General features: G+C 37.2%; 1 protein-coding gene across 10 annotated transcripts in view; it reads right to left on the minus strand.

Annotated features, from left to right (window-relative positions):
- Positions 1 to 26,570, minus strand: part of PTPRQ (protein tyrosine phosphatase, receptor type Q) — a 296,165-nt gene that overhangs the window by 187,540 nt on the left and 82,055 nt on the right. For all 10 annotated transcript variants that reach the window (XM_027543274.1, XM_027543276.1, XM_027543277.1 and 7 more), the window contains 6 exons: positions 22,716 to 22,888; positions 11,736 to 11,919; positions 10,153 to 10,314; positions 9,875 to 10,054; positions 9,177 to 9,284; positions 8,761 to 9,042 (listed from right to left, as the gene is read on the minus strand). In XM_027543274.1, coding sequence (XP_027399075.1) covers positions 8,761 to 9,042; positions 9,177 to 9,284; positions 9,875 to 10,054; positions 10,153 to 10,314; positions 11,736 to 11,919; positions 22,716 to 22,888 — 1,089 coding nt within the window. The remainder of the gene's footprint in view (positions 1 to 8,760; positions 9,043 to 9,176; positions 9,285 to 9,874; positions 10,055 to 10,152; positions 10,315 to 11,735; positions 11,920 to 22,715; positions 22,889 to 26,570) is intronic.

The raw sequence follows: 26,570 nt of genomic DNA on the forward strand, positions 1-26,570 counted from the left end.
GCCAAAGGTATACATGTGTTCCCCATCCTGAACCCTCCTCCCTCCTCCCTCCCCATACCATTTGAAGGACTGATGCTGAAGATCCAATACTTTGGCCACCTGATGGGAAGAGATAACTTGTTGGAAAAGATCCTGATGCTGGGAAAGATTGAAGACAGGAAGAAAGGGGACAACAGAGGATGAGACAGTTGGATAGCATCACCAACTCAATGAACATGAGTTTAAATAAGCTCCAGGAGTTGGTGATGGACAGGGAAGCCTGGTGTGCTGCAGCCCATGGGGTCGCAAAGAATCGGACACGACTGAGCGACTGAACAACAAATATAGCCTGAAAAGACCTCTACTTTAGAATAGAAATTAAAATGAATTTGTAATACTGAGTTGCCATTCAGTTCAGTTCAGTCACTCAGTCGGGTCCAACTCTTTGCAACTCCATGAATCACAGCACGCCAGGCCTCCCTGTCCATCACCATCTCCCGGAGTTCACTCAAACTCACGTCCATGGAGTTGGTGAAGCCAACCAGCCATCTCATCCTCTGTCGTCCCCTTTTCTTCCTGCCCCCAATCCCTCCCAGGATCAGAGTCTTTTCCAATGAGTCAACTCTTCACATGAGGTGGCCAAAGTACTGGAGTTTCAGCTTTAGCATCATTCCTTCCAAAGAAATCCCAGGGCTGATGTCCTTCAGAATGTACTGGTTGGATCTCCTTGCAGTCCAAGGGACTCTCAAGAGTCTTCTCCATCACCACAGTTCAAAAGCATCAATTCTTTGGCACTCAGCTTTCTTCACAGTCCAACTCTCACATCCATACATGATCACAGGAAAAACCATAGCTTTGACTAGATGGACCTTTGTTGGCAAAGTAATGTCTCTACTTTTCAATATGCTATCTGCTGCTGCTGTTAAGTCACTTCAGTCATGTCCGACTCTGTGCGACCCCGTAGACGGCAGCCCACCAGGCTCCCCCGTTCCTGGGATTCACCAGGCAAGAGCACTGGAGTGGGTTGCCATTTCCTTCTCCAATGTGTGAAAGTGAAAAGTGAAAGTGAAGTCACTCAGCCGTGTCAGACCCTTAGCGACCCCATGGACTGCAGCCTACCAGGCTTCTCCATCCATGGGATTTTCCAGGCAAGAGTACTGGAGTGGGTTGCCACTGCCTTCTCCAATATGCTATCTAGGTTGGTCATAACTTTCCTTCCAAGGAGTAAGTGTCTTTTAATTTCATGGCTGCAGTCACCATCTGCAATAATTTTGGAGCCCCAAAAAATAAAGTCTGACACTGTTTCCACTGTTTCCCCATCTATTTCCCAGGAAGTGATGGGATAAGATGCCATGATCTTCATTTTCTGAATGTTAAGCTTTAAGCCAACTTTTTCACTCTCCTCTTTCACTTTCATCAAGAGGCTCTTTGGTTCCTCTTCACTTTCTGCCATAAGATTGGTGTCCTCTGTATATCTGAGGTTATTGGTATGTCTCCCGGCAATCTTGATTCCAGCTTGTGCTTCTTCCAGTCCAGCGTTTCTCATGATGTACTCTGCATAGAAGTTAAATAAGCAGGGTGACAATATACAGCCTTGACGTACTCCTTTTCCTATTTGGAACCAGTCTGTTGTTCCATGTCCAGTTCTAACTGTTGCTTCCTGACCTGAATATAGGTTTCTCAAGAGGCAGGTCAGGTGGTCTGGTATTCCCATCTCTTTCAGAATTTTCCACAGTTTATTGTGATCCACACAGTCACCATTACTTAAAAACAATTAGCAGAAGCAAACACACATTCTCTCTGAAGAAACTCAACTTTAACTTAGGTCACAATTAGAAAAGTGATACCAATTGAAAAACTACTGGAATTCTCTACCCAGAAAAATTAACAAGAGCAAAATACAAACACAGTCAGCCAATCAGAAACAGAGAGAAAGCCATCAGTATAATCTCACTAGCTGAAACTGTAAGCAATACATTTACACAGAAACATACCAGGAGATGAAAGACCGTAGTTGGAAAGATAATGGTTTAAAATTGCCTTCATAGAACAATAATGATTAACTTGTGGTTTAAACAATATAAACTAGATATATATTTTTTCATTGCCAATACTCATAATGCCATTACAAGTTCTTTTCCTTCAAGATTAAGAATTCAACCTTTTTATTGGTATTCTAAATACAATGGATATAAATATGCTACTAATAAATTTAGTAAAGAAAATTCAGAAGCCTTGAAAATATAGAAAAGTACCCCTCACCCCCACTGTTACCTGTTACGGAGTGTATTGCATCTAAGGCAGACTTACCAGGAAAAACTTCCATAAAAATGCAGACATTTCTAAAACTTTGGGAAGAACTTTAATACAGCTTGATATAACAATATAATCCTACAATCCTTCCCCAAATATTCAAAATCTTCCCTAGTATCTTCCTAACCAACACATTAAATTGAGAAAAATCTTCAACAAGTACTCTGGCTCCTTAACCTTCTGGCTCTTAGTGAAATCTTAAAACTGCTTGAGAATACAACATAGCACTCGGGTTGTCAGCTATTTGTTTTTTTCTCATCATCTCTGTAACCATAGGGCCTAGAACCCTTTCCGTATCGAGATCTGTTCTTTCCTCTTCCTGACCCTTCCTTTAAGACAATCATCCAGTGGATCTCTGCCATTTCTCTAAACATCTTAAAAATGCAGTCTCCTGACAATTGACCTCCTCTCTGTGAGATGTCAAATAGATGGAAATAACCCTGTAACTCCCTAGACTCTGAATTCCTTGAGCTCCACATTCCAATATTTTTTTCCTCTGCCTCACTCTAATCAGCAGCCTTCATGGCAACACCTGAGGCCTTCATTACCAAAAACTGCCAATATTCCTCTCTTTGGCAACTATCTACGTCTCCAGCTGACTGACCACTATATTGTCAATTCAACAAGTCACTGACCCTCATCAAGTCTTTACTGTCCATCACCACTCTTAACGTCCTCATCTCCCTGCTTACTCAGGTCAGACAGTCTATCACTAAAATCACTCCCTAGCAATCTCCATCAACTCCTTTTTATATCTTACTTTTCTGGCAAAATTTCAACGTTGGTTAAACTGAACTCAGGGCTAGTCTACATCCTCAATGCAACAGGTGACCATGTCTGAATAAAATTCCACTCGTGCTGACTAGTCTTACTTTAATTTATAACCTCAAATCTCAATCTTTTTCCATCACTTGGCAGCCTATTTTTCAGTTAATCAGTCTTCTACTCTGTTATGCTTGTTTTCACCATCTTCTTTCTCCACAAACATCCAGTATCTCCTCCCTCTCTTTATTCAAACCTGAGAAGCCTGCTTCTAATTTCATCGAGAAAATAAAAACACTCAAAGAGGACTGTATATTTTCCTACCACTCATCTTCAACTGCCTTCTTATCTAAAACCTAGTCCATTTCTGCACTAAATTCCATTCCATCTACCTAGTTAGACTTTAGACTTGACGTTTTTTCCTCTCTGTTGTACTTTTAGTTTTTCTCTCTTCACTGAATTATTTCTATCATGATATATACATTGTATGGGGCTTCCCTGGTAGCTCATCAGGTAAAGAATCCACCTGCAAGCAGACGCTGGTTCGATCCCTAGGTTGGGAAGATCCCCTGGAGGAGGGCATGGCAACCCACTCCGGTATTGTTGCCTGGAGAATCCCATGGACTGAGGAGCCTGGTGGGCTATAGTCTATGGGGTCGCAAAAAGTCATACAGGACTGGGTGACTAAGCACAGCACACACACACACATCATACACACGTGAACACACATCAGTTATTGCTCTGTTCTGTCCTCCACTCTATATCCACATTTCTCAAATCTTCCCTTTACCCATTTTCTCCCCTTTCTTAACCATCATGCTCTTTTAGCCCCACTTCAATTAGGCATTTTCTCCTCATTTTTAACCATGAAGCATACTCTCATGGTGTCATCAATGATCTTCATCTTGCCAAACCACTAATCAATTGTGTGCCATTGCTCTACTGGCAGGGGCTTCCCTGGTGACTCAGTGGTAAAGAATCTGCTTGCGATGCAGGAGACGCAAGTTCAATCCCTGGATCAGGAAGAGCCTCTGGAGAATGAAATGGCCGCCCACTCCAACATTCTTGGCTGGGAAATCTCATGGACAGAGGAGCCTGTCAGGCTACAGTCCATGGGGTAGCAAGAGTCATACACGACTTAGTGACTAAACCACCATCACTTCACTGTCAGTAGCACTTGACGTAGGAAACAAATTGCTTCTAATTTAAAATATCTACTCATTTGACTTCCAAGACATGACCTTCTCCTGACTTTCCTCCGACCTCACTGGCCACTCCTGCTTAGTCCTTGATTGGCTCCTCCTTGACTTCCCAAAGTCTCCATGTCCTATTACCTGAGTACGTAGCTGTACGCTTCTGTTCAACTCTATCTGCACTTACCCTGACATGACTTTATCTCAACCTTGACTTTGAACACCCAACATATGGTGATGCTTATAGATTGTATATTCAACCCTGGATCCTTTCCATGAGTTTAAAACTTATTGCCCAGTTGCCTTCACGACAGGCACTTGAGTATTTCAAACATGTTCAAAACATGAACTCCTAAGATTTCTCCAACCTGATCTCCTCCCCAGACTTCCTCATTTCAGTAAATGGCACCTCATTGACCAAGATGCTTAGGCCAAAACCTGATAGGAAATCTTGAGTTTCCTCTTTATTCCCACATCCAATATATTCAGAAGCAATCTTCTAAAACTGCAAAACATACCAAATTCTCATCACCTAATTCTCCAATAGCTTCACATTGAAATTAAACACCACATTCCTCAGTATGGCACCCACGAAGGTATGATCCACCTTTGCCTCTCTCTCTCTCTCTCATCTGCTAATTCTACCCCATAGCTCACACTGCTCACATGAGAGAAATGGTCTCCTCTTCCTCAGACATATCAAGAGCTTTCCCTCTTCAGGAACTTGGTAATTGCTATTCTTCCTCTGGAACATTTTCTTCCTTATCCTCATCTAAGTAAATCTCACACATTATTAATATCTCTAGGCAAATATAACCTCCTCAGAGAGGCCTTTTCTCAGTCTTCCATCTCAAATTGCCTGCTCATTCTTCCATAACTCTCTTTTCTTTCCCTGATATTTTTTTTCAAGGAATTTTCCAGTATCAAAAATCATATATATTATTTGTTTACTGCTTTATCTTCTCTGACCCTTCTAGAATGTTAAGTTCCAGAAAGACAGAAATCCTGCCTTATTTACTGCTGTAATTATAGTGCCTAGTTCAGTGGTAGTACGTGATATGGAACCCATAAAAAGTCTGTTCAGTGAATGAAAACCTGTGCTCAAGGTGGTATAGAACATATTTAAAACAAAGGAGAAATTTACATCTAAGGAAAGTAAGATTGAATTGAATAGCTCTTTAATTGCAAGGGAAAAAAGGAATTAGTGATGCTATGCTTGAACTTTATAAATCAGTATAACTTGGGATTTTGAAAAATTTTCATTGGATTTCGCTAACTTGTCCCTGTGGATCTACCTGCCTACCACCAGTAGTCAGGATCTAAATATGCAGCCCTGACCCCAGGCTGACATCCTATGCGTTTTTATTCATTTCTCCTTACACCCATGCTGGATCTTCAGGGAAAATAAAGCAAGATAGATTTAATCACTTGGTGATTTTGGAGCGTAATCACATATTTAAATTTTTCTGAAATAGCATGGTGCTTCCAATTGTAGAAGTACCACATAAAATGGATAACTCATGAATGACAAGTAATTATTATATCAGTTGGAATAAGCTAGAGCTATTAAAAACTAAAAATAAAGAATAATTTAGTTCATGATCATCCTAAAATAGTGGGATGTTATCTTGGGTATGCCAGAAGATTATTGTTTGGCATAGATAGCTTTAATGTCACATACAGAAAGTAATAAAATGCCTTTCATTAACATGAATACATTTATACAGTCCCACACAAAGTTTTGATCAACAACTAAATTACAATCCCCTAGTATTATTGCCCCAATTCAGACTTACTCAAGGCAGTGGTTAAGGCTTACTGTAAAGAAAATTATATCTTAAAAAAAGAAAGGGAAGAAAATATACATATATAGATCATCAAAGGGTAATCTGTATGGGAACTTAAAGTTCTTTATGTGGTTATTGTGCCCTAAGTATGAGAAAATATAAACTAATCTCAAGTTTGTTTATTAAGTGCACATTCTATACTTAAAACACACACACAAGATCAATCACATATTGATTTTTCCTGCTTGACACATGAGGATTTTACTTTCAAGCATTATAAACTCTAATTCTCCAATCAAGATAAAACATCTGAACAAATAATTTACTCCTATTTGTAACTAGCAGCATTAACACTATTAATTAGCTGTAGTTGGCTTTTTTAGTTAGCTGAGTTAGCACAGCTCTCAATTTCTCATGAAACAGTATTGAAAAGTGGGATCTTGATTTTTAGAGTAAGAGTAGAGAGTGTATTTATTGTATTTAACAAGAACATTGATCCCTGGGAGTAAACAGTTGCTCCTGAGTACATTCTGCTTCAAATGACACCTTGAGATTGTGTTTAAAATTCTAGCTACCTCTGTTGCAAAAAGAACTCAAATTGGTGGTTCAATTGTATTAGACATGATCTAGAGGAAAAGTCACTGATGCAGATTCCACTGCCTGTGAAACACCCAGTAATTAATATTAACTTTAGGAAGGTGGAAATTCATTTTCTTGTACAGTGCTAATAGAGCCCAGGGAAAGGTTGCTATAGTATAAATTATTTGCTGAATATTTCTTGAAAGGATGAACCTCGCAGACCTCAGTTTTTTATTAGGAATGCAGATAATAATACCTTATTGCTTTATTTTAGAATTAAAAAGGCAACTTTTGTGAAAGTCAAGAAGTATGTTGCAGGTACTTAAAATATGCTTCTTTCCTTGACATGGTGCAAAATGAAACCAGGTAGAGACTTTTCTCAAAAATACTTATTTTCCATATATTTATAAAAGCAATGAAGCATGCTAATACATATAATAACAATTATTTTGCACCATAATATACAATTTATGATAATTTTAAAAAAACGCTCTTTTCATTACTCATTCCTGCCATTACAACTGTTGTCATCCCTATGGACCGTTTTATATCATTTCATTTTATTAATTTATGTGACAGTCTCAAGAGGATGAAAAGTGAAAAAAAAGTGTCAGTCGCTCAGTTGTGTCCGACTCTTTGTGACCCCATGGACTGTAGCCCTGCCTCAGACTCCTCTGTCTGTGAAATTCTCCAGGCAAAAATGCTGGAGTGGGTTGCCATTCCCTTCACCAGGGGATCTTCCCAACCCAGGGATCGAACCCAGATCTCCTGCATTGCAGATGGATTCTTTACCATCTGTGTCATCCTCTATGGTCAATTTTATATCAATTTATTTTATTAATCTCTGTGACCAGTCTCAAGAGAGTATTTTTGCCCAAAGGTAAGCTGGTTTACTAGATCCCTGATTCCTCAAGGTCAGAGACAGGGCCTCACCTACAGCATCCGGATGAACCATAAGAAATTGCTGATATTTAGCTAATTATGATGTATAGGAACAGTGACTCCAGTCGTCAGCCAGTAGCTAGTCAACAAATATTTATTTTTTTAAATGTAGGGATAAAATAGTAACTTTACATTTAGTTTTAATTCTAGGCATGTGCTACAGAGTTGGCCTAAAAGTGATGCTCCAATATATGTTTATAAGCATAATATAAACAATGCACTAAGATCATCAGGCAAATGTCTTACATTGTGCTATTTGCTCTTGTACACTGAAACTGAAACACTATTAATTCTCTGCTTACATTATTTTATTTATATGGGATACACACCCTGGCCACAACAAACCTATATAATGTCCATTCCACCTGATTCTTTAAGATTAAGGTCAAATGCTACCTCCTTTGTAAGGCTTCCCAGGCATGTCCTTTCTGTGCTCCGACTCTACACCTCTGGCTATATATATACACTCAAGAATGTATATAGATATACACACATACATAGACAGATGTATAGAGTTTACACGTATTAAGTCTATATACATCTATGGGCTTCCCAGGTGGCTCAGATGGTAAAGAAGCTGCCTGAAATGCAGGATACCTGGATTATACATCTATAGATATATATCTACTTACATCTTTACATATGTGGCTCAGACAGTAAAGAATGGGTTTGATCCCTGGGTCGGGAAGATCCCCTGGAGAAGGAAATGGCAACCCACTCCAGTGGTGGGCTACAGTCCATGGGGTCGCAGAGTGGGACACGACTGAGCGACTAACACACGCACACACACACACATTTATACATATATATGTATAAATTTAGATATATCTATAGATAGATGCCTATGGATGTATACAGAATTTATATAGATTATATATAGTATAGGATTCTATTCTTATGAATGTGTCTCTGCTATTTCCTAGTTTCAAAGCAACCTAATTTATAGGTACACTAAAAGGACTTCTGATTTCTCAAGATACTTTCTTTGAAAAAAAGAACACTGACATTTATTCTGGAGTTCCCTTATATGTAAATCAGATTTTAAAAACTTACACAAGTCTTTTCCCACGCCTTCCCACAAAGATCATATAAATTCCTGGATTATACAGAACAGAATGACAGACTTCAGGTTATGTAAAATATAAAACAATATGACAATTATCGGCCATGTTTACTTCATTAATATGTATGGGGAAAAAACTTACCAGTCTCAGAAGTTCTCACAGAAAGTACAGAAGATAACTGCTCGCCATGGCCAAATCTGGTATATGACCTTACAGAAACGTTATAGAGCGAGTAAGGTTTTAAGTCTCTTAAAATTATGTTTGTTGTTGAGGTGTTCTTCATGAATAAGGAATTTACATTTCTGTAGAGCACTTCATAGGCAACAATAATCCCATTGGGTTTCTCAGGTGGTGACCACTTCAAACTTATTTCACTAGCGGTAACATCGGTAACTTCAACATCTTGAGGTGACGACTCTGGTTCTGGGGGAAAAAAACCAATGTGTATATTTTTTCATGTTTATCGCTTCAGACACTAAAGGCAGCATGAGGTAGATGACAGTAAGCATGCAACACCACTTGCTTCTTCTTATTAAAACTGCACCTAACATTCTTACCATCTTCTGGAGTTCTCACGAAGATGTCATTTGCTTCGGACAAAGAACTTTCTCCAACAGTGGTTGAGGCAGCCACTCTCATTTTATATCTTGTGTATTTCTTTAACCCTGTAAGGAAAATAGGCCATTTGTTCAAAGTCCCCAGAATACTATTCCTGGATTAGTGCCATTTAACACAAGACTAGTGAAAATAACTTATCCGGGAGACTGGTTCTTTAAATCAGCCTCCTATAATCCCAATCTCCCAAACTTCCTTGGTATGGGAGACTTCCATCTTGATGAGGTTTTAGTTCTCTCCTAAAATATCAAGGCAGTGGTCTGAGACTGAAGAAACAATTTTTGGCACACTGCAAGGAATGTAGCTGATTTGGCACAAACACCACGTCAGCTCAATTACTTCAGCTGATGGTCACATTCAGTCAATACAGAGTTATTTTGACGCACCAGGCATAAAATTCCGTAGGTCAAGTATATTCTTAGGATACCTGTGGTCTGATGACTTTATTTGCAGATAAATATAGTGAAAGAAAAACAACATTTAATGAAGTTATTTCTGCAAGTATTTTTAAAGATATCCATGGGGAGCATAGCACAACTAAGTCTGCAGTGATGAAACATGTACTCCGCAGTGTTTAATGGCATAGAGAGATGTGCGTTTTCCATCAGAATAAGAATGTCAAAACAAAATTCTGTTCTACCTGTTATGAGAAAGTTGTTATCTATAGTAGTCATCTGGAATGCTCTGTTTGTATCCAGTTCCATTGCATAAATTGTATAATGAGTTATTTTTCCATTAGGATATTCTGGAGGATCCCAATATAACAAAATAGATGAAGAACTAATATTTTTATAGTTTATAACTTGAATGGAGCTTGGCACTTGAGAAGAAGAATGAAAAATTAATATGAATGAAAAGTATTACAATGTACCAGAGCAATATCTGCAGGTAACTATTTCAAAGGAAGTATATTCTTACCTTGCTCAAGCGTCCTAACACTGAGAACCGTTGGTGGTCCTTCTCCCATGATGGTGAAAGCAGATACACTAATCATATGCTCAGTGAAGGGTACAAGTCTCCTGATAACATAGGACAGCTGTTCAGCAGCAATGTCAGTGATATACTGATTCCTTGAAGTTCCTATTTGAAATCAGTTTTTTAAAAATTTTACAAGTATTTGGCTTTGTGATCAAAATCATTTTTGCTTCCACAGTGAAATTTTAAACCCAATTTCACACTATCCATTAATCTCTCCATGTAATCCCTTATATGAAAGGTAGATACATAATTAAAAATAAATATACTGAATGTACTCCAATAACATATACAGACATTTTGTGCTCATAATATAATCTTGCTAGTTGTTATACACTATCCCAGAATAAGAGATTAGTGTTTTGAGAAAATATAACTTTCTAAAAAAGACAAGTTAGGAATTCTTTTCCTAAAAAACAACTGGGCAATATATCAAATTGAAATATTATAAGTCAGTGCTGCATTATGATATAAAAATCATGGAAATAAGATTTTATTTGGACTCAAAATCACCACACATTTGCTAAATCCATTAATGATTTAAAGCAAGTATGCTTATAAAACTGCCACGTAAATATATCTGGACAAGGATTTCAAAAAATCCCTATTTCAAAAAATAAGCTAGTTTTTTTTTTTAAAAAAAAAAAAACTTATTTGGACTGTGCACTTCCAACAGTGATAATTAGTGCTTAGGCCAAACAAAGTATTAAAAAAAAAAATCTGTATCAGAAATCATGGGCCTCTTAATTTTTAGTGTCTTCTAAAAGTTGTCTTCTTTGCCCAGGAAAAACATGTCAGTAAATGAAATAAGCATATATTGAATGCAATGTGATACTTTTGCCAAATTCCACCATCAATATAAGAAATTTTAATTTGGAAGGGAACAAATACCAGATTAGAGAAAAAAGCAACAAGAGAAACCCTTTTTTCTCACTTAGCATTTTAGAAAAAACAGAGATAATTTAGATCTGTTTCTTCTAACCAAATATTTTTAATTCACTGTATATGACATTCTCCTTATAGAAACAATAAGATCCCTTGACCCTGAGTAGTCAGTGTACACACTAATGACATCACCACGTCACTGGGGTCACCTCCACCTGTTGATCACCCCATGCACTCGAGTTGTAACTTTCTGACCTATTTACCTTCAGTGACATTTGAAAACCTATTAGTCAAAAGCTGCAGAGAGTGTGAGGCCTGTGAATGATTTGAAGATATGTTAATCCTTTCCCATCACACCTGCTTTGGCAACTGTAATAACTGATTGTCTCTGCAGCTTGGCTGCAGACTCTAGGGTGCTACTTTCTCTGGAGGAAGGTCAGATGGGTTAGGAGGGGCCAGCTCCTGCCTGTGTGGCATTTCCATTTGCCACATGAGGTTATCCAACAGTTAAAGAAAAAAAATCTGACTCCAGCCCATGGACCATTAATAATTGGGTTGAACTCTGAGCTAAGGTTCATATCTGTGCTAGGTAGTACTGGTGGTTTAAATACATTTCACACAGAACAAAAAAATGTACCTACCAAATGTTGAAGGCTGGTCTTCAGCTCTGCCCCTCACAGGAAAGTAATTACGTGGATGACTGTTATATATAACTGAAGCAAGTGAATACAGGTCAGAAGACATCTCTGCTGAACCCTCAAATAATCCTGCCATTGACTCTACTATGCTCACAGTTTCTGGAGCCATGGGGTTTATATATTGCACCTGAAAACAGATATTTGCAAAGACAGTGATGGTTACATTTAATAATGGCTTCAATCAAGTACTAGTTTCAACAACTAGTAATTTTGGAATGATAAATTTTTTAAAGATAATGTTATTTCCAGGACTACTGTCTCCCTTACACTCCAAATTTTCATTCTGAAACTATTAAAATCCTGCATCATTGTAGCCCATTATGATCAATTCTGTATCTTAAAACTCCATACTGCATTGTGCAAAAAAGAAAATAATTTATTTCTGACTCAAAAATGGTTAAAAAAAAAAATAGCCATCCTCATGCAAAGTTTCATGACTAAAATATTTTAGCTGCTTACCACCCAATAATAAGTTGTCTAGGCCTACTGCCTTATTAAAATGTGTTTTGCTTTGCCAATTTATGTCCTCATTTGTACACCAGGTGTGAGCAGCCTGCATGCCTACTGGGTATATGTCAATAATAATAACCTATAATCGAGTGAAGTTACAGACATGAACAAAATTACATGGCAATAATTTTCAAACAGTTCAAGACAGACCTACGTAAGGCTATGGGTGTAAGGAATATTTTAGGTAATTGTGATTGTTCCAAGATGCACCAAAGTAGCAAATAATGACATGAAATAAAACATCATGAGCATATTACAAGTATATACAGTAGAGCTTTATGTTAGGACGGCAAGAGAACTCTCTCCATTCTTCCCACACAGTATAACAGATTGAAACAAAATGAAAAAATCTGAAAATAATCTAGGTTTAGATGATACCAAGACAATATTAGTAATTGTGTCGATTGTGATAATGGAATTACATAATGAATTAGAATTTCAGTATTTTTTAGGAATCCATACTTAGTTAGGCATGTAAGAGCAAAAAGATATGAACTCTGGAATTTATTTTAAAATATACCTGCATCAACAGCAAAAATGAGAGATGGCAAACTCTGGAATTTATTTTAAAATATACCTGCATCAACAGCAAAAATGAGAGATGGCAACAAAGACAGCATGTTGATAATTATGGAATCCAGGTGATAGGTTAATGGATGCACATTATACTCTTTTTTCTTTCATTTATACCAGTTAAAATTTTTCAAAATGAAGTATTGGGGAAAAATAGACAATGTTTTAAGAACTACTCTTTTTTTGTCAATTTCTTCAAGACTCACCTCCAAACCTTTTTTTTTTTTTAAGAATATTTTTTTCAAAGAAGAAAATCACTCTATTCCTTCCAAATCCATGTTCTTGCACCTTCAGAATTTCTAATTCATAATATAGATTTTATTTATTTATAAATTTTGATACACCTATCTTTTAATTATTTTTGGAGTTGAGCCCAACACAGGCTTTTAATTCCTTATGAACATAAAGCACTTAGTATTTTTTTTTTTTAAAGCAGATGCTCAGAAAAATATCTGGAAGGCAAGGAATTTTAAGGCTGCTTAGTTATTTAACTAGTTACAAAGGCAGATCATTTGAATATTAACTTTTCTGAGAAATAAAATTGAGAAAAGATGCAAAGGTATATCTAATTCTCCAAATGATATTTATAAGATAAAATTACCTAAATCTTATTTCTTTACCCAGGGAAGTATTGTGATGAAAAGCAGGGAGATATCAATAATATTTATTCCAAAAATATTATGATAAATCACTCTGGATAAGGAACCATACTTGGAACAAACTAAAGATCTTCCACCTTCCAAGGCACACTTCAACTTTACCTCCACTGGGAAGTCAGAGAAGGCATGAATAACAAACACATAACTCAGAGATGCTCTGGTATTCCAGTCAATAGTTTATGCCTGAACCACACAGCTGTTTCCACTATCAATCAACCACCCTTTGAGAATCCAGTGTGCACTACAGAGGGTACAACGGGGTAATACAAAGAATTTCCCCTGAACTATGATTTTGTGTTAAATCTCACAATATTTTATACCGTCAGATACATTTTTGAGAGTTAAGCCATAGTATCCCATCAATTAACTAAGTTAAGCATCTCTGTTGACAAATTACTGTTCCAGCCTAAGAGGTGACTGAGTGATTTTGACTATCTGAACTTCTTCCAAATACACTGGAACAACCCTAACTATAAGTGATTTGAACTGGTTTTGTAAAAATCCAGAATTACTAATTATCACCAAGTGTGTCATTTTGTGAATATTTCTCACACTTTGCCTCTTTAAAACGGGGATTAGGTTTTTCAAAGGATGAAAAAGAAATAATTTTAAGAGTAAAAATGATAGGAAAGAATCAGAACTTAAGAAAGTAATGAGAAGTGGCTAAGAAACAGGAGTGGAAATGAGTGAGAGAGAAGGAAATAAAGGCCTATCACAACTCCCCCAAGGTTGGCCTCATTGAATTAGTCTAGTATTCTCAACCCCAGCACTAATGACATTCCACGTTTGAGAATTTTTTTGTTATAGGGAGCTGTGCAGGGCATTGTAGGGACCAGCCTCCCTGGTCCCTACCCACTAGAAACATACTCCCTGTGGTGACAATGAAAACTTCAGAGATCGTGAAATGTCTCCTGGATAGCAAAACTGCCCTTGATTGAGTAAAAACTGAGTTAGGCAATGTTGCAATTCATCAACACGAAAACCTTCTCATATGCTACCTAGGAATCCTTGGAATTGATATGAAAGAAGTCTTCAGAGTTCAGTTCCTAATGCACCTGAATAAACCAACCTGATTCTACATGTAACAGTCTTCATTATAGCTAATATGATTGTATTTTCAAAAACTTTACTATATCTATCAATTTATACTTTCTGGAAGTCTACTCAATTGGTTTAATGAAAACGTTGACTTATTCTTAAGAAATGCTTCCATATTTTCTTATAAACTATAACATGATTTGTACTATTTTCAACCAGTGGTACAAAGAATTTTATAATTAGTATATGTTTGGAAGCCTTCTAATGGAAACTGTATCATTCTGCACTTGAGTGACAAATCCTTAACGCCTGATTCTGTCTATGTTCTTAATGCTCAATAAAGTAAACATTTTTAGAATTCCTATACTACTTTCGAGCCTTGTCCTCAGCCTCATTCTTGAGCCACTGGACAAGCATTTGGCTTGTGTTCTTATGTTCACCACTGACAAACATTTATATACTTGGGAAATATGTTGGATGAAACGATGTATCTATACAAATCTCAGAAATTTGTGACGCTACATAGCAAGATGTCTTTGGGGAGAAAACCCCTCAGGATTTGATGTGAAAAACAAGTACAGAAGTACAGAATGAGATCTGAGTGTGAAATTCAACTAGAGATCAATTAATGAAGAGTGGACTTTAGGATTTTTTATACTTGCATCTAGATGGAATGCTAAGTCGCTTCAGTCGTGTCCGACTCTGTGCAACCCCATAGATGGTGGCCCACAAGGCTCCCCCATGCCTGGGATTCTCCAGGCAAGAACACTGGAGTTGGTTGCCATTTCCTTCTCCAATGCATGAAAGGGAAAAGTGAAAGTGAAGTCGCTCAGTCGTGTCCGACTCTTCACGACCCCATGGTCTGCAGCCTACCAGGCTCCTCCGTCCATGGGATTTTCCAGGCAAGAGTACTGGAGTGGGGTGCCATTGCCTTCTCCATAGGTGGAATAAGTCTCCCAAATAAATTAATTTTATTCTTTGCATTGACAGAAGCAGAAAATTCATGCTAAAGGAGAAAATAATTCTGCTCAATTTGGCTCTAGTCAAACCATATATGGAATATGGTGTTCAGCTGAGGAAGAGGCTCATTGATAAACTGGACAATAAATACACAAGAGAGTAATCAATAATATGAATGACTGTTAAGAAACTGAGGATATTAAGCCGTAGGGAAACCATGACCATTATTTTCAAATGATAAAAAGTTAAATCATTGTATATTGTTATTACTAATGGAGACACCAACATTTAAAGCTACTTTGTGTCAAGTACAGTGATAAATATTTTTGCCCGTGTAATCACTTAATTATATCCCAAAGAAAAAGGTATTATTATCTCCATTCTACAGTCAGCTGTTCATGTTCATAAAACTAGTCATACATTTCCCTGGTTGCAAATCCCAGACTCTAAGCTACTCTAAGCTACCGTGTGGGTCTGGAGAGAAGAAATGGGATAAACTGGTAAACACTAGAGAACAAATACTTCAGTTCAAAACTGTTAAAGAACATGGTAGTTTCTTATTTATATATGTTCTGGACCTGTCGTAGTGCCTGGAACTTGATAGTTACCTAATAAATGCATGCCTGTGAGACCACAAAGAAGCATGGTTTAAAGCTTATAGAACAGGAGCTGATTACATGCTTGTGGATACCCTATTGTCAGAGTTGATCAAATATTTTAGCAGAGGCTGGATTTCCAATCATTTATTAGTCATGTTATTGATTACCTTCATATATAAGCTTGGAAGTTGAAATAAAAGTCCTCAAACCCTGAGATTAAATTTTCAATTTTTTTTTCAAAGATGTGTTTAAACAGTGAGAATAAAATCCTGTGCATATTTCAGCATGCTTAAATAACTCCTGTCTGTTAAGAAACAAACAAGTCATGAGAAGTCACTGGAAAAATTTCAATAAGGGTGATGAAATCAGAGCAAATCTAGCATCGGATGATTATATTTTAATACTTTTTAAAAAATGTCATGATCATGATGTATGCAGGTAGCTAAAAATACAGGAGATGATGAAGGATTTTCAATGAAAATAATATTTTCCTGTCTGTAGCTTTACAACTGCAAGTCTTACTCTCTAGAAGAAACATTTTTTTGAGATTTTGAAATCAATTATTTTTAATTAAGATATAATCAACATATAACATCAAATTACTTTTCAGTGTGCAACACAATGATTCAATATTTGTATATTTGTTGGAAGCAACGCCTTTAATCATTTCAGTTTCAGTTCTTACGGTGTTACTTCTAAAACCACTAGATAATATATTTTACTTTTCCGTTAAGGGTCACTGGGCTTCCCTTGCGGCTCAGCTGGTAAAGAATCTGCCTGCAATGTGGGAGACCTGGGTTTGATCCCTGGGTTGGGAAGATCTCCTAGAGAAGGGAAAGGCTACCCACTCCAGTATTCTGGCCTGGAGAATCCATGGACTGTATATAGTCCATGGTGTCGCAAAGAGTCACTTACTTTGCTGCTGCTGCTAAGTCGCTTCAGTAGTGTCCGACTCTGTGTGACCCCATAGACGGCAGCCCACTAGGCTCCCCCATCCCTGGGATTCTCCAGGCAAGAACACTGGAGTGGGTTGCCATTGCCTTCTCCATATAATTTCTAGGATATCTGTATTAGTAATTTTACCAGACATTATAACATGAGAGGATTTATTACTCATTTGATAACTTTTTCATGTAATTTAACCAACCAAATAAACACAGTTTAATATCTCTCTTTGGGATGTTTCAGGGGCCCTCTGAAGCACCCCAAAGTTGGCTAGAGGTCAAAGGAACTTCAAAAGAATTCGATTTAGGAAGTTTTATAAAAAAAATCAATTAAAAGCTTTTAGAACATTTGGTCAGATTTAGTCAATGTTGATGGGTGTATCATTTAGCTTGTTGATATGTCACAATAGGCCTAAATACCAAGGCTCAAGGGCTAGTGAAAGTCAGCTCCGCCATCTTGGACCTGGTTGACTCTAACCAGTTTTCTTATGTAAGTTTTCACTTACTTTGGACAGTATCAATTGACTTTCTGCTACAATAGGAAAGCATTAATTACTAAAATAGATGCATATTCATATTCCAAGTCCATTCTCATTTTTTATTTACTTTTATAGTTTAAATGCATTAATACTTTAATCTGGATGGATTGTAACCCAGAAACTGCAGAGCAATGCCTCTCTCATGATCCTTCTACTATCCCTAACCCATGCTGTTCATGCTTTTGTATAATCCCTTACTCTTGCATGGGAAATGTGATTTTCATCCAACCAATGGACTAAGGGAAAGGCGATGGGATGTCACTCCCATGGTTACATCATACAGACTGTCCTTGCTGGCTTGATGAAGTGGATGGCCATGTTGGGAAAGTTCTGTGGCAAGAAACTGTGGGGGACCCCTATGAGCTGGAGCTAAGGACAGTCTCTAGTCAAGGGGCCAGCAAGGATCCAAGGCCCTCAGTTTTATAATCAAAAGGAAATTAAATCTGAGTCAGCCAAGACTCAGATTTAATTTGAGTCAAAAATCTAAGTCAGCCAAGAAGTAGATTCTTCCCCAGTTAAGCATCCATATGGGAACACAGGAAGGAAAGACCCTTAACTGAAGCCCTATGAGACCCTTAGCAGGGAACCTACACAAGCTGTCTGGATTCCTGACCCACAGAAACTGCGAGATGATAAATGTGAATTGTTTTAAGCTTGCGGCAAACTGTTATACAATGGAAAACTACTAGTGTAGTAAGCTAACAAAAATAGTCCAGGCAATCCTGAGCTGGAGTGAGGACACAAGAATGGAATACAGAGGTATGAAGGTTACACTTTGAACTGGCCTTAACATTGAGTGGCTATTAAATGCTAAGTATAACCAAGGTCAGAGGTAATCCCAAGATTCTAAGCCCTCATGAAGACAAGATAATGGTGCCATCATCCAGAAAGAGAGACATCAGACATATAAAAATGCCACAAAAGCCTCCCGAATTCTTCAACAATGACTTACAGATCAAAGATCTGTGGTGTGACCAATCCAAGGGGACAGGGAATTCTAAGCCTGTTATTTCATATCTGGGTTTCAACTCAGTCTCTCTCCTGACCTTGTTATCGATCATTAAAACTATCAATTACCCTTACAGACTTTCTTCTTCTGTCCCATAGGAAAACTAATAGGTCCCTACCACTAATAGGCTCCTCCTTCCAATCAAGAACCAAGTCCTATTTTCTCAAAAAAAGATGCTTGTTTTGTTGTTTTATGGGGTAGATGAGTTTAAATGTGATGAGTCCTGGCAGAATTTCCCCAGAAATGATTGTAATTAGGGATGCAGAGTGTCAGAAAAATCATCATGGAAAACGAGGTGAAAGAGACATGCAAATAGGAAGCAGTGACTGACACTCTAACATGGCTGAAGACAGAACTCTCCGGAATACCCTTATAAGGAAGGAATTAGAAAACAGTAAAAGAGCTAGCTTTCTTAATTTATTCTTTTTCATAGTACAAGGCCAAATTGTTTTGCAAAGTTGCAGTATATGACAGTGGAGCAAGTACTAGGGAGAAAACGGTTGTGTCAAAAGCTGGGGAGGTGGAGGTAAAGGAATGGGTTTTGGAGGACACAGGGAAGATGAGGACAGTTAAAAACGTATATCCGAGGGTTCAGGGTTGGGAGCACATGTATACCTGTGATGGATTCATTTTGATATTTGGCAAAACTAATACAATTATGTAAAGTTTAAAAATAAAATAAAATTAAATATTAAAAAAAAAAAAAACTCAACATTCAAAAAAAAAAACAAACGTATATATGCTTTATTTGACGTGTAGGAGGTCACTGCTGCTGCTGCTGCTGCTAAGTCGCTTCAGTCGTGTCCGACTCTGTGCGACCCCGTAGACGGCAGCCCACGAGGCTCCCGTCCCTGGGATTCTCCGGGCAAGAACACTGGAGTGGGTTGCCATTTCCTTCTCCAATGCATGAAAGTGAAAAGTGAAAGTGAAGTCGCTCAGTTGTGCCTGACTCTTAGCGACCCCATGGACTGCAGCCTACCAGGATCCTCTGCCCATGGGATTTTCCAGGCAAGAGTACTGGAGTGGGTCGCCAGTGCCTTCCCCAACTTCTAACAAGACTTGAAGGATTTCAAAAATTCTTAGGACACAGTGTGGAGGCTATACTCTGAGAAGTTAACGAGTGAATAGAAAATTCCTTATCCTACACCAAGGTCAAGGAAAAGGATACATACTAAGCCAGACGTTTTATCTGTTATCTCCTTTACTCCTCATCATACCCTTCAACAGAAGGCCGGCATATAAGCTCTACTCTAAAAATGAGGGCAGCAAGTCTCCAAAAGTTGACTCAAAGTCATAGAAAAGGAGGAAAAGACAGAGTTGGGGTAGGACACTGGCTCACTGGACTTAGAGCTCCTGCCACATGTCTCCCCACGCCAACCTCTGAAAGGCAAACCCAGACACCAATCACACAGGAAAGCAGAAACATCAACAATGGGCCTGATCTAATGAAGAAATATACAACCACAGAAAGAAAGTATAATGTCTCCTTTTATTGAAACTGAAGGAAACGAATATTGTGTCCCAATGAGGGTGAAAGGTCCAATGCCATGATGAATAATTACAACAGGTCACAATTATCTAGGTCACCAGACTTACCATACACAAGGTGGAGTTCTAAGCTCTTCACACATTAATCCATTAAATCCTCACTAACAACTCTGTGTTACACAGACTCTTAGAGTCCCTATCTTAAAGAGGAAACAAGTTTAGAGAGGTCAGGTCTACTCTTCCAAGGTTAAACCATCAGTAAGGCCAAAACCAAGGTTTAAACCCAGCATTCTCTCTCCTAGTTCCATGACTTAACCTCTCTACTGTAAAACACACTGCTGCTGCTGCTGCTGCTGCTAAGTCACTTCAGTCGTGTCCACCTCTGTGCGACCCCATAGACAGTAGCCCACCAGGCTCCCCCGTCCCTGGGATTCTCCAGGCAAGAGCACTGGAGTGGGCTGCCATTTCCTTCTCCAGTAAAACACACTATATGACCAAATTACAAATATAAACCCAGATTTGTATATACCAAAGCTCATGTGATCTCTATTATGTCACAGGGATTGTGGATCAGATCACAAGAAGTCTTTCCTGAGTCTCTTAGTTTCAAGAGAAAAAGAGGCATGGCTTATCATTCAATAGATATCATTAGCAGAAGTGGGAGACCTGCCACACAATCCTAAAAGAGTGAAGTATCTAATTTAAGGCCTTCTCAGCAGGAGCAGAGGGTTAAGCTTTTGCCCTGTCCCTGAGCTGTCGACTAAAGTATCAGAGAAAGCATAACTCAACATCTTTTACACAAGAGGAATGGAGTCAATATTGGATTAAACTATAACCCTGGGCCAGAGGTCAAACAACTTGTACTAATGAGTCCTGGTTGGCCAGAATGCACTAAGCACATAGTAAAGTAGTGAAAAAGTTGGCTTAAAGCTCAACATTCAGAAAACTAAGATCATGGCCTCTGGTCCCATCACTTCATGGCAAATAGATGGGGAAACAGTGGAAAGAGTGTCAGACTTTATTTTGGGGGGCTGCAAAATCACTGCAGATGGTGACTGCAGCCATGAAATTAAATGACGCTTACTCCTTGGGAGGAAAGTTGTGACCAACCTAGATAGCATACTCAAAAGCAGAGACATTCCTTTGCCAACAAAGGTCCATCTAATCAAGGCTATGGTTTTTCCTGTGGTCATGTATGCATGTGAGAGTTGGACTGTGAAGAAAGCTGAGCGGCGAAGAATTGATGCTTTTGAACTGTGGTGTTGGAGAAGACTCTTGAGAGTCCCTTAGAGTCTCCTTACAAGGAGATCAGCCCTGGGATTTCTTTGGAGGGATGATGCTAAAGCTAAAACTCCAGTACTTTGGCCACCTCATGCAAAGGGTTGACTCAATGGAAAAGAGTCTGATGCTGGGAGGGATTGGGGGCAGGAGGAGAAGAGGACGACAGAGGATGAGATGGCTGGATGGCATCACTGACTCTATGGACATGAGTCTGAGTGAACTCCGGGAGTTGGTGATGGACAGGGAGGCCCAGCGTGCTGCGATTCATGGGGTTGCAAAGAGTCAGACATGACAGCGGCTGAACTGAACTGAAGGTAACTTCCAGGTGCGTATCAGAAATGGAGGAAATCTGGGACTAGGAATAGAATGGATAATATACGTGGAGAAAAACAAGAGCACAGCTAGAAGAAGTAATGATTCTGGACCAAACAAGTGGAACCTAATTGCTGAATAACCAGCAGGCAGGGCCTCCAAGTTACAGTGTGCTACACTCACTGGTCTTAAATAGACGTATTTTTTGTGAGCCCCGGGAACCACCAATATCTGGATACAACCAGTTTAAAGTCTTAGAAGGATTTCCCAGGTGAACAGCTGTCTGGATGAGGTTAATGAAGACAGTGAAGGAAAAATTAGTGCTGCCTATATTGGGTTGGCAAAAATGTTCATTTCGATTTTTCCATAGCGTCTTACAGAAAATCCCAAACAAACTTTTTGGCCAACACAACACTTTCAAATAGAAACAAAGCAGGGAAAGAAGGCTTCCAGTGTGACTAGAAGCAAACACTGTCCTCTTATTTTATATTTATGAAGTGATTTCATCTCTTATTTATTTGATTTCTTTAGTCAAATGTATATTGCTTGTTTTTAAATGAGGTAGCTTTGAGAAATCTGGGTTCCTAAGACTAAGGGGGACAAAACCGTTTGTCAACAACAGTTACTAAAGTTATTGTGTCTTTCTTTGGCAACTATTCCAAATTGCAAGCACAACCTTAGGAGGAGTATTTAAATCTTAACAGGAGTTTCCAAACAATTCATTAACTTTATTACCATAATAGCATTCACTTATGGAAATACCTTTAGTCCTGCTTAATTGCCCAATTAACATTTTTCATATGCTGAAAAAGAATAATAGCACTTAACTAATAATAAATGTCTTGAATTGAAATATGATGAGCTAGATTATCAGCATAGCTAAATTTACTTCACTTTGTACTTTGAAGCTTGTCAAATATTTTATGTTTGCATGTTGGCAAATCTCCCAAGTTATCTGGGCTAAAACCGGGTAGAAAGGGCTCAACACAATAGGAAATTCAAGGGCAGTACCTCATCTTTTCCGATCAGCAGAGTATCTTCTAAAATCACTCTTGTCTCGGAAACTAATACTCTCACTCGATATTGGTTAATGATGCCATTGGGTTGTCGTGGTTTCTTCCAGGTAATTCTTATTTCTGTGGCTTCTACTTCTGCAACCTGCAAATCAAATACTGCACCTGGAGCTAAAAAAGAGAAGAGGAGGGAGCTTTAAAAATACCTTCTCAGATTTCTAAAAATTCCAGAAGGCAGCTCATGACTGAAGGCATATAAGCAATTCTGTTAGAAAACAGACTAAAACAATTTACTAATTTATGAACAATTGGATTTGTATTAGACCCTTTAAAAACACAGATAACTAATGTTAAATTTCTATACATTGCTCTCCACATGTACACAAGAAACAGAGTAACATAATTTTCCCAAATCAAAATGCCATAACATTTGTTCAGAACATATTAATTTATAAAAATAACTTTCCAGGGAAAGTTGTTTATGACTGATGAATTCCTAGTAGAAATCTTGAAGGCTCTACAAAAATTAAAACATACCAACAGATAATATCTGGAATACTCTGAATGCAATTACATGTAGCTGGTAAACTCTATTAGGCAACTTTTAATTTGTTTGAAAAATTAATGGATTTTTATCTGCTGATTTTATAAATTATGTGAATCTCAAATTTCAGATGCCCTTACTCTTTGCAGAAGTAAAGAAAAAGAAGGAAAAACAATTGGTTTTAGATAAGGTACCAACTACTTAAATTCCAGTTAGAAAGTCACCAAGTGGTGATCATTTTGTAATGAATAAATGCATCAAATTATTAAATACATAAAATAAATGTATGTATGTCATCAAGGGCAACTACTAGGAAACCTCCCAGTACAACAGGACCAATCAACCAAGAAAAATTCTACTTTGGGCACTTGTCCACTTTTAGTTTATATTTCATTATGTGATTATTAATAGCCAATTCCTCCCTTCACATTTAGTCTCCCTATCTCTAAAATGGGTGTCATTAAATCTTTCCTATCACTATACAAGATTACAATAAGGAATAAATGGTTCAAAAGACTTTATAGTATGCTGGCTGAAGAAAGAGAAAATGTGACATAAAAGCACTGTTCTTTATGATTAGGATGTGGTCATACATTACATTTCTTTCCCTAAGGTAAAATATTACACACAGTTAGCAAATTCCAGTTGGAAGAAAGACATATTAAGGATAAAATACAAACGAAGAATGATTCTATTCTTCTTTAAGATAACAGAAAGGAATTAATGTCACAACTCCCGTAAATATTATTTATAATTAATGAACCTAATTAAGCTGAAGTTAAACATGAAGTTAGCATAATCATGTAGTATTTCATCTTAGAGATTAAGAGTTGGGTTTTTTGGTCCCTATAAAGTAATCAGTACAAAACAACTCCTTAGATATTTTAATAGTGTAAATATTTCTCAATGTTTGTTGACTAATGAATGACTAGATAGCTGAACTCTGAATCTCAAAACCATGACAACCCAATGGAATCATTAACCAATATCAAGTGACAGTATTAGTTTCTGAGACAAGAGTGATTTTAGAAAATACTCTGAACTCTGAAATTAGAAGCCTATTATTTGATTATTGCAGTCAAGTCTCCAGAGTCCAGTATGGGTAAAACCTGTGCTCAAAATTAAGAGATAAATGTTACATGGGTACACTCATAACTTGTCAATTCTTTCAATCTCCTTTGCTAAAAACATTTCTGTGTCTCTATACAGAGGATAATTCTTTACCTTGATTTCCCCACAGGTATTCTAATCTGAAGGAAAAACAATTTAATTTTTGAAAGATGGAGGAAGAGTTCTAAATTAGAACCCCACAATAAATGATTTATTCATTTGTCATTCAACAGACTGAGGACTCATCATATGGTCACGTTCTAGGCACTTAAGGATAGAGGGAGTAAGAAGACAGATAAAAAGCCTTTGCATAGGTCACCTCTTATATAAGATTTCTTTCATTACCATACATTGTTGCTAAACTTATGTTTCTTTCATATTTATCATATTGACATCATTCAGGAGTAGAGAACCTTTCCAATTAACCACAGAGTATGAAAACAACACAGCTATTTAACTGGCAAAGCTCCATTCCACCTTTCTTTGACATTTCTGGGGTTGCTATGTGGATGAAGTCTTAGTCAGTACTGCATAATATAAATCAGAGAAGAGATCTGGCATTTTCCCACCTAATTTGAACTCATGTAGAATCTCAATTGAAGAAGCAGTTTAATAACTATATTGATCAGAGTCATCAGATAACTAAATCCCACCTACTATAAAATACCTGAAATGGTCAGTACCATTTGGTGCAACAAAAATTACCCACAACAGTATATTTAAATTGTATTGTCTCTTATTCTGTTAGCCAAACCTAAAAATAGACATTGTTTATCTTCTAATTTATAGTTTTCAATACAACTTAAAAAGTATTGCCCCATAACACTAATGCTTAACAATCACAATCCAAAGTTAAGTGGTTCTCTATTACCCTAAAAATGTACCCCAAACTTGTGTAAGAACAACTGTAAGGCTATCTCTTTTTTATGAAAGAAGAAAAAGCTTAGGGGATAAAGGAAATGAAGGACACAGCATTGTATCTTGTCTTTGGAAAGACACTTGATATGTTACACCAAAAATTCTCATGGAGAAACCAGAGAAGTGTGGATTAGATCAAACTCCTTTAATATTGATACCAAATTAACTAAAGAAAATCAAACACACAGGCAATTATTCATGGTTCAGCATTAATTCTGAAGGTGTTGTCTATGAGGATGACCTATGAATCATTCTCAGGTCAATACATCTATAAATTTTACTAATAAATAGGAAACAGAGTATACATATAATTGGTAAAAAAAAAAAATTCAGAATGATTAGTAGTATACCTGTGGCTTATTTATGTTGATGTATGGCAAAAACCATCTCAATTTTGTAAAGCAATTATCTCCAATTTAAAAAAAGTCAACTCCTAGAAAACAATGGAGACAAGTGGTATTGGGGTAAAGAAAATACATTAAAATAATTTTTGCCCTTATCTAGCAAATTAAACTCCCATTGGAAGTGAATTTTGTAAAAATCTACTGAATCTGAAAATTTGAAAAATAAAAATCATGGAGAATCCTGAAAAATACAAAGTTGACAGTTTCTCAGTGATCTCCCTACAAAGATGTTACTACTATTTGCAGAAAATAGCAAATTGAAATTACTGAGGACAAGTCTTCACTTCAATAGTCTATTTATGGGGGAGCAAAGATGGATTTCAATACTTTTTTTGCTTTTAAGACATGATGTAAACTTTCTTAAAAGATATTCGACACTAGTCATAGAGAAGTTTTAGGGGATTTGAAGCAGCAAAATTTACTTAAGACTTTTTTAACCCACATAAAAATAACAAGCAAAAATCTGTTGTCATTGCTATATTCAGCAGGTTGTTTCATTCTGGAATGGCAACTATGACATTTTGTAACACTGGAGATTATCATCATTTTTTCCAAAACCATCTCTTCTTCATGCCTAAGTAGAAATCTGCTCAGTAAAATATTAAGGGAAATGCAGAAAAATTATGAAAAACATAGGATAACTGCTTTCACAACATCATGTTGATTTTCTTTGACAATGGACCATATCATTCTCAGTATTAATGAAATCAGCCCTGTTATAATGTGATAACACATATTTTCTATAAGAAATAAATTCAATATTTTTCTATGAATATCTGGAGATTTGTTAGAACCTTGGTTGTTTTAAAATATATTAATTTAAAAGCTGGCTCTAATTGATTTCCTAATTAGACTACAGACTATTTTTAAAATATGA

This window comes from Bos indicus x Bos taurus, chromosome 5, assembly GCF_003369695.1.
Source record: "Bos indicus x Bos taurus breed Angus x Brahman F1 hybrid chromosome 5, Bos_hybrid_MaternalHap_v2.0, whole genome shotgun sequence".
Taxonomy (NCBI): Eukaryota; Metazoa; Chordata; class Mammalia; order Artiodactyla; family Bovidae; genus Bos; species Bos indicus x Bos taurus.